Raw genomic sequence first — 13328 nt, 5'->3', positions numbered from 1 at the left:
TATGTTTACTATCATTATCTTTTTTTTTATCTAATGAAAAAAAATCAACTTATAGTATAACCTGAATCATTATTATTATTTAAAAAAAAAAGCACAATCATCGTTTTTTTATGAAAAATACGTGGACCCATAATATATACAGTTACAGCCACGTCTAGTGTGTGTGTGGGGGGGGGGTGTGGGGGGGCACTGGGATCCGTGGGATGTATATATTTTTTTGCTGGGTAGCTCGCTAGTTCTCTCCTTAGAATGGCAATTTAACGCCCATCAGCCTCGCATAGCTAATATCTGACCCATGACAAGAACTTCAGCAGCCACTAGTTATGTATGTATGCTATCAATATTAATTTCTACTGATTATATAATAATGGATCCGTCATCAGTCTCTACCGACCATCCCCATCCCCATGCTCATGTGACTATGTCCATCTATACATGGCATTGAATGCTATGTCATGCAGAGGTGGCTCCCCGCTCATGCCTTGTCATGCTACCATGACATGGCATATAATCTGTCCATGTTTCAATTCCAATGTTATCATACAATCTGTTAATTCTAATTATACATGCATTCTTCATAACATGATATGATATGTGGGTTAAGATTCAAGATTAACAACATAATTAAACTGAACCGATTGAAGAAAACATATTATTAGTTCAGGGGCTGCGATGCAAACTGTACCTGGTAGGGGCTCGAACTAAAGAAGAAGGCCCATTCAGACTTCCCAGCTCATACTATACCTGGCACGGCCCAGGCATGCAAATGTCAAAGGTGGAAGCAGCAATTTGAAACTAGTCTCTGTTGCCGAAGAACGAAAAACCCTAATTTGTTTTTTGTTCTTCAGTCTCTAACATGAGAAATTCAATCTCAGAGGAAGAGGGGCAGGGCAGGGTGCTGGTTTCCTTGTCTATTTCAGCTTCATCAATGCATTAATTCATTGATTGATTTCTTCAGCAAAATCCAAAACCTTCCTTCCCTTCTCCCCACTAATCATCAGATCAGGTTTCCTATTAACTCTTATTTCTCGAATTTTCTTCTTTAATTTGAATTTAGTTGAACGCAATGCTCCTAAATTTCTTTTCTTTGTCCAATTGCAATAAAAATAGTTTCTTTTCTTTTTCCTTCTCTCAGTTAGGTCATTAAACTTCGAAGCAATCCCAAAGTTTTGATTTTTTTTTATTATTCAACTGGACCCCCTTGAATGGACTTGACCTCGCTTGCCTGCTCCTTTCTTACTATTTTATTACCTCTAGAAATTTTCTGTTTTATAGAGTTTGTTTAATTTGTAAATTTCAACTCTTTTAATCTCGTTGTCAGTGTTTTTTATTGATCCTTGAATAGTTCTTTTATTGATTGCCATGGAATCGCCTGAACGTTCTAGTCGTAGTTATGGGAGAAAGGATGTAGAAGATAGTTCAGATGTGAAGAGTGATAGGGGCGGGGATGATGAAGAATGGGATGTGAGTGATAAGAGGAAACACAGGTCTATCAAGTCTAGGATGTCCACCAATGGGGAGGATGCTGAAGGATTCGATGGGGGTGGGAGAAGGAGAACTTCAGGCGGGGACAGGAATGATAGTCGTAAGAGGTCAGGTGGTGGTGGGTCAAGTAAAGTGGGTAGTGATGAAGATGATTATGAGACGAGAAAAGAGATGCGTTCTAAGCAGATGAAGAAAAAACAGGAGGAAAGTAGTTTGGAAAAATTGAGCAGTTGGTATCAGGATGGAGAATTAGACAACAAGCAGAGTGGAGGTGACAAGTCTGTTGGTAAAGGCCATGGTCGCCCTGATGAAAGTGAGAGAAGGAAAATGATATCAAAGATCTTGGAGCATGAGAGTTCCCGTAAGGCAAGTAAAAGTAGAGAAGAAAGATCCTATGATGGAGAGATTGAAAAGGCACTGGGTAGAGATTCTAGATATTCAGAAAGGAAGGATAGCAGCCGAGATAAAGGTCACGGTTCTGCTGAGACAGGGAAAAATTCTAGGAGAAGGTGGGATGAATCTGACTCCAACAGAAAAGCCGAAGAAAATCATCATGAAAAGTCTGATTTCATAAGTGGAAAGATGTCTGATTCCAATCACGAGTCTAAAGAAAGAAGTGCTAGAATCGAACCTAGTGAGAGTAAAAGCAGGGGTTTGGATTCAAACAGTGAAAAGGGCGCCAAAACTAGCAACAGAGATGACAAAAGAGCTGATGCAGACAGGGAGAAGAATAAGAGTAAAAGCAGGTCAGAAGCTGCCAAAGAAGATAACGGGGCTAGTCCTATCACCCGTGAAGATAGATCAGGTCGGGAGAAAATTGAGAAGCATAGAGAGCAGAGAACTCCCACTAGAAAAGATGTTTCTGAAAGCCGTGAAAGGTCCTCCAATGCAGAAGAAGATGGAAACACGTGGGTGGGAGATAAAAGTGCAAGAGAAGTAGGGCGGTCTAATAGGTCCAGGACTCCCGAGAGGAGCATTAGGCATCATCAAGAATCTCAACATTCTGAAATAGAGTATGAAAGAGATGTTGACACAAGACGGAAGGATCAAGAAAAGGATGGCTACAGGGATGATAGATCGAAAGGCAGGGATGACAGCTGGAATGACAGGAATAGGGATCGGGAAAGTTCCAAAGAGAACTGGAAAAGAAGACAACCTTCTGGTAATGATAGGGAGCCAAAAGACGGGGACATTGCTTATGATCGTGGAAGAGACTGGGAGCCAAGACATGGTCGTGAAAGGAATGACAATGAAAGGCCTCATGGTCGAAGCAGGGGTGAAGCTGTGAAAACCTCCTCAAATTTTGGGATTTCAAATGATAATTATGATGTGATAGAGGTCCCGCTTGATCATGGACGACCAGAGGCTAGATCCAACTTTGCTAGGAGGATTGAGGTCAGTCAGCAGTCTGATGTAAAATCAGCACCAAACACTGAAGAGTGGGCATACATGCAAGGTGAAAGGGCAAGAAGGAATGACTCACCTTTTCTTGGAGACTCAAAGGACAAGTATATGGATGATGATGCACCATTGCGAGATCCGAGTTCTTGGAGGGATGACGTTGAGTACCAGGGAGGGAAAGGGAGAGGCCAAAAGGGGGCCATGCCCAGTCGCGGTGTTGGTGGTCAAAGTTCTAGCAGTGGTTCACAGACTCCATATAGAAACCAGGATCCAGGCTCCTTTGGCAGAGGTTCTCCACAGGGAGTAAAAGGAAGTAGAGTAGGGAGAGGAGGAAGGGGGAGGCCTGCTGGGAGAGATAACCAACAGGTTACACTCCCGTTGCCATTAATGGGATCACCTTTTGGGTCTCTTGGAATGCAACCACCTGGAGCACTTCAGCCTCTTGCTCCTAGTATGTCACCTGCTCCGTGTCCTCCAATTAGTCCAGGTGTCTTCATTCCACCATTTTCTTCACCAGTTGTTTGGGCTGGTGCCCGAGGTGTGGAGATGAATATGCTTGGTGTCCCCCCTGCTCTCTCTGCTGTTCCTCCTGGGCCCACAACGCCAAGATTTCCCCCTAACATGGGAACAAATCCATCAAACCCTGCTATGTTTTTTAATCAAGCAGGACCTGGCAGGGGAATGCCTCCAAGCATACCTGGTCCTGGTTTTAATGCTTCTGGACCAGTAGGACGAGGAACACCACCAGATCAAAATGCCGGGGGTTGGATTCCTCCTAGAAATAACGGTCCTCCAGGTAAAGCTCCTTCAAGAGGAGAGCAGAATGATTACTCACAGAATTTTGTTGATACTGGTATGCGACCCCAGAACTTTATCAGAGAGCTAGAGCTGACCAATGTTGTAGAGGATTATCCCAAGCTTAGGGAGCTTATACAGAAAAAGGATGAGATTGTGGCTCAATCTGCTTCTCCTCCCATGTACATGAAATGCGACCTACACGAGTTTGAGCTGTCTCCAGAGTTCTTTGGAACCAAGTTTGATGTTATTCTGGTGGACCCTCCATGGGAGGAATATGTTCATCGAGCTCCTGGTGTTGCTGACCATATGGAGTATTGGACTTTTGAAGAAATACTAAATCTTAAGATTGAGGTACATTGTTTCCAACTCTCTTTTCCTTGCAGTTGCCTTTCATAGAAAATGAGTAGTTGTATTTTTGTTACCTTGATTAAGAATTGACTGCTCTACTTGCAAAAGAGTGATTGCATGCCATTAAAGTGCAGTTGGAATGCAAAGGCTATTCATATTGGTACCCAGGGCCATCAGTTGCTAATGTTCAAAGTGTAGATATAAGCTGCATTGTTCTTTTATAAATAGATGTTATATTTCATATTTCTCTTGACTTGTCTAAAGTTTTTTTTTCCCCATGTGGTTACAGGCAATTGCAGATACGCCTTCTTTTATCTTCCTCTGGGTGGGTGATGGTGTTGGTCTTGAGCAAGGCCGCCGCTGTTTAAAGAAGGTATTCAGCCATTAGATTTAGAATTTGACAATGGCTTACCCATTCATTTTTGGCTCCTCATATATGTTCTGTTAAATCAGTTGTTCTGTCAGATTTGAATTTGACAATTGCTTGGCCTTTTCTTTTTGGCTCCACCCATATCATCTGCTGTAAAATAATCTGTAATTTATATAATTTAATTTAGTTTTCCACCACTGCAGTGGGGATTTCGGAGATGCGAAGATATTTGTTGGGTGAAGACCAACAAAAGCAACGCAACTCCAGGGCTCCGACATGATTCCCATACTTTGTTTCAGCATTCAAAGGTTGGTGTTTGATTTTTCTTCTGCATTGTAAAAGTGGGCAACTTTCCCCGACTTTGACTTCTCACAAGTTCATTTATTTTTTTCCTTGACTGTTTATTGCCTTGTCATTGAAATGAAGGAACACTGCTTGATGGGTATAAAAGGAACTGTTCGCCGCAGCACTGATGGTCACATCATCCATGCTAACATTGATACTGATGTAATTATTGCTGAGGAACCTCCTTATGGTCAGTGTATTTCCTCGTTGAAATTTTTGGCTCTGGTTGGTATGAGTCCACATAACTACACTTGTGTTTGGTTTGTGAATGATCTAGATTAGAAATTGAAGAGCTGCTGCATAACTTTCTGTGTTTACTGCTAGCTGTCTGTCTGTCTGTTCTCACAATATAATAAAGGATTTTGTTATGCATGCATTCTTTCCTCATTTTTTGTTCTTGTTTTATTTGTTATAAAATCTGACATGCTTCCTTCAGCTGGAAATTTACAAGAATGTTGTAAAGCGTCACCTTAAAATGGGTGATGCTATGAGACATATTAATGTGTTTTATGCCAATGGAACTGCAGGTTCAACTCAAAAGCCTGAAGACATGTATAGGATAATTGAGCATTTCTCTCTAGGCCGCAGAAGGCTTGAGCTCTTTGGCGAAGATCACAATATTCGATCTGGTTGGCTGACTGCTGGTAAAGAATTATCTTCATCAAATTTCAATGCTGAGGTACAGTATCATTCAGAAACATGATTACTTCTAATCATAACACTCTTTTTCCCTTCACGTGTACTCTCTTAATGTGCCGGCCAACAATCTAAGACTTAAGTTGTTTAATGGAATAGCAATTTTTGGTGTTACGACACTTGTTTACTAATATGAATGCTTTGTTCATGCTTGTCATCGTAGTTCCTCTATGGTATGCTAAACCTAGATTTGGTAACTTTCAGGCGTACATCAGGAATTTTGCTGACAAGGATGGCAAAGTTTGGCAAGGAGGGGGTGGAAGAAATCCTCCTCCTGAGGCGCCTCATCTTGTTGTGACTACCCCTGATATAGAGGCTCTACGCCCTAAGTCACCAATGAAGAACCAGCAGCAGCAATCAGTATCTATTTCTCTGACAGCAGCCAATTCCTCCAACAGAAGGCCAGCTGGAAATTCTCCTCAGAATCCAAGTACTTTCAGTTTAAACCAAGAGGCCTCTAGTGCTAACCCTTCAACCCCAGCCCCTTGGGCATCATCACCAATGGAAGGCTGTAGAGGACGAGAGGGTGGGAATATGCCTTCAGAAGACAAGGTCTTTGATATGTATGGTTATAGTGGGCAGGCAAATGGAGATTATCTAGATTTTGAATCCCACAGACCTATGAATTTGTTGTAAAGAAACACTTGCATAAAAAATCCCCCCCCCCCCCCCCCCCCCCCAACTAGCTAATTAGCTAATATAAATGAAAAGAAAATTCCCATATCGGCTTCTCTTTTTTCTTATTTCTTTTTTTCCCTGTAGTTGCAACAATAAAAGGGACAAGAATAGATGGCAACAAATATGAGTTACTTTTCAACTGATTTGATGTTTTTTTTAAGTGTTTTGAAATGGTTTTTATATCTTGTAAAAATTATCTAAAATCATCGTCCAAGAAAAGCATTAATTTTTAGGTTCAAATACACTTTTAAAAGCATTCTCAGCTGTATTTCAACAAATTGACCTTTCACGTTTCAACAACTCTTGAAAAATCACACAAAACCTCTACAATTTAGGTTAGGAATGAGGATTTTTGGTTTGGTTTGATTTTTACTCGAATAAAACAACCAATTTGAATTTACCAAAAACAATTTAAACCAATTATTTCTTGTTTGTTCGGTTTGGTCATTTAAGGTTCAAAACCAGAAAAAACCAATAAATGAAGGTGCTTCAACAAGGAGACAAAAGGTAGCTTTACCCACTTTTGTTTCTCTTCTAGATACAACTATTAATAAATGATCATCCCTGAAATAACAGTCAATTAAAAGCGTAAAAGGAACTAACAAGAGAAGGTGGCTAAGAAGTCACCAGGGGGTTTGATGGAAAAAAAGCCATGGTCACTCAACTGTTCAAGTTTTTATCATATGTACGGTACATTGCACGCATAACTCAATGTTTCTTAGGTCATCTTAACACTCCCTGCAAAAGGATGAAGAGAGAAAACCAGTAACCTAAGATCGAGAGACTGGGAGATTGAGAGAACCAGAGAGCTTGGAGAGCAGCTTTGATTTAGAGAGGAGAGATTAAAAAATGAAGATATTGATTTAGATTTAGATTTAGAGATAGATCTCCAAAGCGTGATAATAAAGAGTTTGAAATCTGCACAGCAGGACTCGAGTTCGAGTTAGGACGTTCACCTTTTGTAAGAGTTTGGGACAGCTGAGGTTTTACTAGTTTACTTGGGCCCATAAAATGTGCTTTTTAGAAAGTAGAGTTTCCTCAAATCCAAAAAAAAAAAATTAAGAATGTGACAGTGATTGTGAAGTGATTGTGAAGGGAGGCTGGTTTTTTAGTAATTTTTATACCAGTTCGGTCCGGTTAATTCAGTTTAAATCTTTGAAAACTAAAATTAAACCCAAGAATTTTTTTAAAAAGTTTTTTTTAATATATATATTTTTTCTGATTTAATTTTTTTAATTTTCTTGTTTTAATCGATTTTTTTCTTAGAACTGATTTAGGACACAAAGTGCAACGGCGAAAAGAGCAAAAAATACGGCCTTATAGAAGAGCTTAAGTGAGGATACTGCAATAATTACCATCATTTTACTCCCTCCTCGTGCAGAATCCGGCACTACAATACGTGAAGCAGATGTATTGTATTGAATTGAATTGATTGGCCGCAGCCTCTGATTTCCAATTGCAAACTCCATGCTATAGACTTACAAAAGGCAGATCAACTTGTATGGGATCAAATCAAGTACTACTTTTATTTGGAACATTCACATCTAGTATTCAAGAGGCCGTGTGCCCCTCGATCACTTGGTAGTTGAGACTTGAGACTGACGATGGACTATGGAGTGTGGAGTAATCTCCCTGAAAAGAACATGGCATTGGTGCAGAACAAAAGGGCACCTAATTAATTCCGAAAGCTTCATTAACACAAAAAATTCATATTTTACAACATATTCAAGAATCATACACTTGCTAATCGTCACAATATCCTCTTCATATAGAATTTCTAAAGGCTACTCTCTTGTTGTTTCACTCTGCCACCCAAAAAAAGAGAGGATAGAGCTCCATTGCTCTCGTTCTTGAGCACCTGATTAATTCATGCTTAGGCAGTCTCCTCTCCAACATCAAAAAATGGACAGCTGCAGCAGTTCTTCTCCACTGTGTTACTTAATAGTTTTGACTTCATTTTCTGGCTTTTCTGGAGAAGGCATCGCACCAGCAGTATCTTTGACGGGCTCTGAGTTGAGTTCATATACAAGATGTAAGGAAATTTTGGGGGTGGGGAAGACAGAGATGGATGTATGAGAACAAACTTAGTAGGAAGAATGGCTAACCTTGTGGCCGAAGCTGAGTTTCAGGTTCCAACTGACTTTCTACTGGAGGGGTTGACAGACCCTGTTGTTCAGCAGCAGATGCTTTTAGCTGCTCTTCTGTGATTTTCAAGTACTCTTCACTGGTATAAGCACTGTTTGGGGATGGAGCACCATCTAAATTTTTTTAAACAGAAGACAATGTCTCTCATCAGTCTTGTAGTGAAGCCATAGTTAATATAGGGAAACGGAAACCACAGTATTTTGTAGTGACTTGATTATTCAATCAAGAAAACAACCACAACTTGAGTCGATTGAAAACAATGATCGAAGCTATTCAAGCCAATCCTGCTAAGTAACCATGGTTATTCCCGTCAATGAAGTGCATAAATCAGCTTTGGAGGAAGGTTTTAAACGATCACTTATTTCGACCCCAGATATCGATTCTAGAACCTTATCCACTTCCGACGTTCAGCTACTTGTTCAGGGAAACATGGTTGGTTCTACAATTTAGAAGGATTGAGGTTCAAATTATATTTGATAAACTTTGAGAAGAAAACTGCCAATGGCATGAACAGTGCTATAGAGAAATGTCATTCTTAAACCTTCATTTGTGGTTTATAGCAATTAGCAACTGTCAGTGAACATACCAACTTTGATAAGAGTTACATATGCTAAAGAAAGCGTACTAGTATTTACTCATGCTCCAATGCTATCAGATCCAAAAAGTTCAGTAAAGGAGTAAAAATAAGTAAAGGTCAATTTACTAATTAATAGTATAGTATGAAGTACTAGAAGTCAAAAATCACCATCTGAATCTGATACCACTAATGGTATCACAGGAAAGTAGCAGCTATTACTTAAAAACGATCACTCACTGGGGTCAGTCACGGTCGGAGAAATATTGGTGCTGCCAGCTGATGAAGGGTTTGATGCAGTGTTTGTTATCTTTGAGCTATATGTGTTTTGAGTTTGATTTGAAATTTCATCAAGCCCAATCTCTCGCTCAAGGGTGCTCTTGAATTCCCTTGACACCTCCTATATTAAATTTAAAGGGTCGAATCAATTATATACAATTACACAAATAACTGGCAGGAACAATTCCATTAAAACTAAAGTTTCAATGACCAACCTGAAGTTCTTTAATTGTGGGTTGAAATTCACGTAGAGTTTTCCCTAGATTGCGTGCAACCTGCATTTAGATAATTCAATGGAGACACCACAAGAATCTTTTCTTTTCAGACAACAGGAAAATTAATAAAACATGCACTCTAAAACTTGGCAGTTCATTGCTACAGAAACGCAAAAGGTGCTACAGAGTCGTCAAGATACCTGGACAGGGTTCTAGATTTAGTTTTTAATGCTGCACCAAACAATCTTCAAATCGATGGAAAATAAAAGGCATAGGGTTTTCTAACTTTACTGGCTCATTATACAATTCGCACGGAACTCCATAACATAGGTAGCAAGCAATTTAACAATCCTTGTCTCATAGCATTGCTAAAAAGAGTGAGATGAGCAAACACTTTCAAGTGCAAAAATAAAATAACAACAGAAACAAAATGATGCTTATCTAGAATTACATTAACCCTTCCAGCATTGCCAGACTTTTTGCTACAGAAAATCTTTAAAAAGGGGCAAAGCAGCAAATAAGTTACACAACTAACCTCAGCAAGACCTTTGGGACCAAAAACCAGCAAAGCCACCACACCAATAACCAGAGCCTCAGGAGCCCCAACACCGAACAAAGATGCATGAATCACCTTACCCTTACACCTTCCTTTCCTCTCTGTATCACCAACACATGTCAACAAGAATAAAACAACAGGAAAACGAACAAGCGAAACCAAATTAACCCAGAAGAAACTTAAAGAAAGGAAGCCCAGATGAAAAGGGCATAATTACCTTTAGCAACGAAATTGGGAGAGAATGAGATACCCAGATGCTTTAAACCACTCCATTGAGAGAAAGGACCAAGACACAGTTGAGGAATCCATGTCGAGAGACCAAATTTGGGTGCTTTATGGTACGGGATTAGAGGAGAGGGGGGGAGAGGGTAGAGAGCTGATTTTGTGCTTGTTGAAGTTGAGCACAAGGATGCTGAGGTTGGAATTAGTGATGCCATGACCATGAGGGGTTTCTACGGGATTCTTTTAAAGGGGGCTTTAGTCATATGTGCAAGCAATATTATCCTGAATGGAAGGAAACTACGAGTGAAGATAGATTTCCCGAGTTAAGTTCACCATCACCATGTTTTTGACATTTCTTTCTAGCTTTTTTGTCTCCGCCTTTTTTTTCTTTCTTTTGTTTTTTGGTGGGTATGCCCCCAGGTCTGCTCATTGGGCTCAGTAATGGGAGGTAGCTCAGAAGCCCAGATTTAGGTTTCCTTGGAAGTTTTGGATAGCTCTTGCTGGCCCAGAAAAGATAAAGCACTTGGGCCTAGTCTACTTGATGTCCTGACAAAAGAGGACCATTCAAAGAGCTGAAGCTAACATTGTCTTTTGATGATGTGGTGGTTGTGATGGGAAAGCAGGGATGGCATCAAGCATTTGTAAATATTCTCAGAGGGGGCCAAGGAGCATATAAAATGAAGCAGGCGAAGATGTTGTTGGAGCAACTTAGTCTGCGTACCTAAATCTTTCACTTTTAATTATTCAAGAATTTAGGATTTGAGAGATCAACCCCCCCATTTACTTGATAACTTAAACACGTGGTGTGTTGGTTCGGCTTTTGCCTTGTAGGGCCATAACCACACTGAAGAGCTAGCTAGCTAGCTAGCTAGGGTCAGTTCATGGAGAGATATCCTTCGGCTAGCTACACCTGATCCTATTGGACCCAGCAATGGACTTGTTCAAATAATTCAAGCTTTCTTGGGGTGTAGTAATTTTTTTTTTCCTTTTCTGTCATGAACTGGGCTGGTTTTCAACCTTTGATCAGCACTTGTTTGATCATCGATTCTTAATTTGGAGGGCGGCTTTCAAGTGCAGGAATTGATCGCTAGGTAGCATTGCATGCATGGTCGAGACTTGAGAGATGATCGAAGAACATGGCAAAAAAGAAGGAAGCACATTAATGTTGAGGTAATGCATGTCGTTTTCTAAACTGTTGATCATGATGAGCAGATGAAAAGGCTACATAATAATAATAATATAGCAGCAAATTAATGATACGAACAATGAAAGGCTGTGATGAGATGGCTTTTCTTCCACTCACTAGGCAGGAAAGACAAATCATTGTAGTTCAAGAGTGGAGGGCTAAAGTGCAGTATCTGGTGAAAGAGAGTGCATGAAAAGGCCAAGGACTCGCCATAATTAAAGACACACATGAAAAGGGTTAAAGGTGGTCAGTTCAGAAACAAAGGCCCTTTTGAGGGAGAAAAGGGATGAAGGGGTTATAAATTATAATTAAGCAGTCGATCGACGACAAATTTAAGATAAAAAAAACAAGGAGGACACGTGAAAGGGGTTAAAGGAGAGTTCATCAAGGGAGAGGAGGTGGGGTGTGAGGTAACATCATTATCTCGAGAGTTTCAAGGCAAGAACGGATAATGGCAGGCAGCGGGAAAAAGAGAGAGAGGAAGGAGGAGGAGTAACCCACCCACCCGTGCAAGGTTTAGTTAATTAGAAAGGAAGAGGAGAGAGTGTCGCCATCTTCCACACAAAGTTGTGCGCACAAAAACCCATCCAACAGGCACCACTTGGGTTGGGTATCCATCCACACGTGCACCACTGGATAAATCAAAAACAAATAAACTAAAAAAAAAAAAGCCACTGTTGCTAATTTGTCCTAAACTAACCAACAACAAGTAACTCTTTTTATATATATATATATATATATATATATAAATAAAAAAAAACACACACCACCACTGCGTGAAGGAATTGAAGGCCTTCTATAATCTGGGCTAACTCGTGAATGCCCTCAACTCAGGAGGAGCCATTGCAAATTAAATCCATCCATCCTACGCACAGGACAGGAGGAGTGGCCCTCCTCGTGATGGGGGCCACAGCCTTACTGAATAAGATAGAGAGATTCTACCTAATCGATCTATTTTTGTAGTTACAATTGTGTTTTTTTTTTTTCTTTTTTGAAGAATTTCTTATTTAAAAAGTAAATTAAAATAATATATTTTTATTTTTTTAATATTTTTTTTGATATTAATGTATCAAAATAAACTAAAAATATAAAAAATATTAATTTAAAATAAAAAAATTTAAATTTTTTAAAAATATTTTTGAAATCTAAAAATAAAAAAACACCTTAACAATGTAATCATTACAGTAGCTAGCAGCAGCAAGTAGCCTCTTCTTCTTCCCACGTACGGGGGAAATAGCCTCCAGACTCATCCACCCGTAATTGTCGGCTACTATCCAAGTGAAAATATCGCGTTTGCTTCCCCAGAACACATAAAAATAATAATAATAATAATTTCTTTAAGCTAGATATGGCCTTGAAACACTATTGATGATGCCATGATGACCCGAAAAGTTATTTATCCCTCCGCGCACATACTGTCCTCCTCCTCGCCATTAAAAGCAGTTGAAGATTAAAACTTTCTTTAATGGGCATTCACATGGAGAATACTGGATTCTTCCCTATAATAAGATTTGTAACAAGCTTGACCAAGAACACACATGTTCTCTGTAGAGGAGGGAGGAGGAGGAGGAGGAGGAGGAGGAGGAGGAAGGATGTACGTAGCACGTGAGGGAGAGGCATGCTTCAAGGGAGTCCACATGGCAGAGCCGGCCGAACGAAACCCATCGAGGGTCCAAGTCAATGAATAAACGGCCTTGATTGGTTTGATCAACATTAGAATTAAATAATAATAAATAACAGACGTAGCACATGGAGCTTGCAGCCTCGCACAAATGAGGTCACGAGGATCACGACCTTGTAATTTCATGTCGCAGGGAGACTGAGACTGAGACTGAGAGACTGGGCATGTAATTTTATTTTTATTTTTATTTTTACTTTTACTTTTCCTTTTTAAAAAAAGAAAAGAAAAGAAAAGAAAAGGGTATGTTTCTGTTCAAATTCAATGTACAGAAAGCAACTCTGTAACTTACAATAACATCGCCATGACTATCTCACCTCCAAAGCCTGGCAGGGTTGACATGAAACCCTGG

The 13328-nt window shown here is 39.8% G+C and overlaps 2 protein-coding genes across 4 annotated transcripts; one reads left to right on the top strand and one right to left on the bottom strand.

Annotated features, from left to right (window-relative positions):
- Positions 1-756: 756 nt before the first annotated feature.
- Positions 757-6260, top strand: LOC7484922 (N6-adenosine-methyltransferase non-catalytic subunit MTB). 3 transcript variants are annotated; one of them, XM_024581810.2, is made up of 7 exons: positions 757-1006; positions 1346-4035; positions 4322-4405; positions 4606-4710; positions 4829-4937; positions 5275-5426; positions 5648-6260. In XM_024581810.2, the coding sequence occupies exons 2-7, from the start codon at positions 1363-1365 to the stop codon at positions 6077-6079; spliced, it is 3555 nt and encodes a 1184-aa protein (XP_024437578.2). In that variant the 5' UTR covers positions 757-1006; positions 1346-1362; the 3' UTR covers positions 6080-6260. The 3 variants fall into 3 exon arrangements, with proteins under 3 accessions (XP_024437578.2, XP_024437579.2, XP_024437577.2); XM_024581811.2 differs by having other exon boundaries at positions 758-1006; positions 1386-4035; XM_024581809.2 differs by lacking the exon at positions 757-1006 and having other exon boundaries at positions 1016-4035.
- Positions 6261-7793: 1533 nt separating this feature from the next.
- LOC7484923 (sec-independent protein translocase protein TATB, chloroplastic) lies at positions 7794-10487 on the bottom strand. The gene is made up of 6 exons (XM_002318769.4): positions 10108-10487; positions 9870-9991; positions 9335-9394; positions 9081-9240; positions 8227-8379; positions 7794-8129 (listed from the first exon to the last, which is right to left on the bottom strand). Exons 1-6 carry the CDS (start codon positions 10331-10333, stop codon positions 8056-8058), a joined length of 795 nt encoding a protein of 264 aa, XP_002318805.3. The 5' UTR covers positions 10334-10487; the 3' UTR covers positions 7794-8055.
- Between the last annotated feature and the right edge of the window lie 2841 nt (positions 10488-13328).

Source organism: Populus trichocarpa, chromosome 12, assembly GCF_000002775.5.
Source record: "Populus trichocarpa isolate Nisqually-1 chromosome 12, P.trichocarpa_v4.1, whole genome shotgun sequence".
NCBI lineage: Eukaryota > Viridiplantae > Streptophyta > Magnoliopsida > Malpighiales > Salicaceae > Populus > Populus trichocarpa.
The sequence above is the reverse complement of the archived record's forward strand: the minus strand, read 5'-3'. Positions and strand labels throughout refer to the sequence as shown.

Excerpts from the sequence above, each read along its gene's own strand:
- LOC7484922 (XM_024581810.2), top strand. The coding sequence starts at position 1,363 with ATGGAATCGCCTGAACGTTCTAGTCGTAGTTATGGGAGAAAGGATGTA. Across the intron at positions 4,711-4,828 it reads CTTTGTTTCAGCATTCAAAG|GAACACTGCTTGATGGGTAT; the intron begins GTTGGTGTTTGA and ends ATTGAAATGAAG. Across the intron at positions 4,938-5,274 it reads TGCTGAGGAACCTCCTTATG|GTTCAACTCAAAAGCCTGAA; the intron begins GTCAGTGTATTT and ends ATGGAACTGCAG.
- LOC7484923 (XM_002318769.4), bottom strand. The coding sequence starts at position 10,333 with ATGGTCATGGCATCACTAATTCCAACCTCAGCATCCTTGTGCTCAACT. Across the intron at positions 9,241-9,334 it reads CCACAATTAAAGAACTTCAG|GAGGTGTCAAGGGAATTCAA; the intron begins GTTGGTCATTGA and ends AATTTAATATAG. Across the intron at positions 8,130-8,226 it reads AACTCAGCTTCGGCCACAAG|AGCCCGTCAAAGATACTGCT; the intron begins GTTAGCCATTCT and ends AACTCAACTCAG.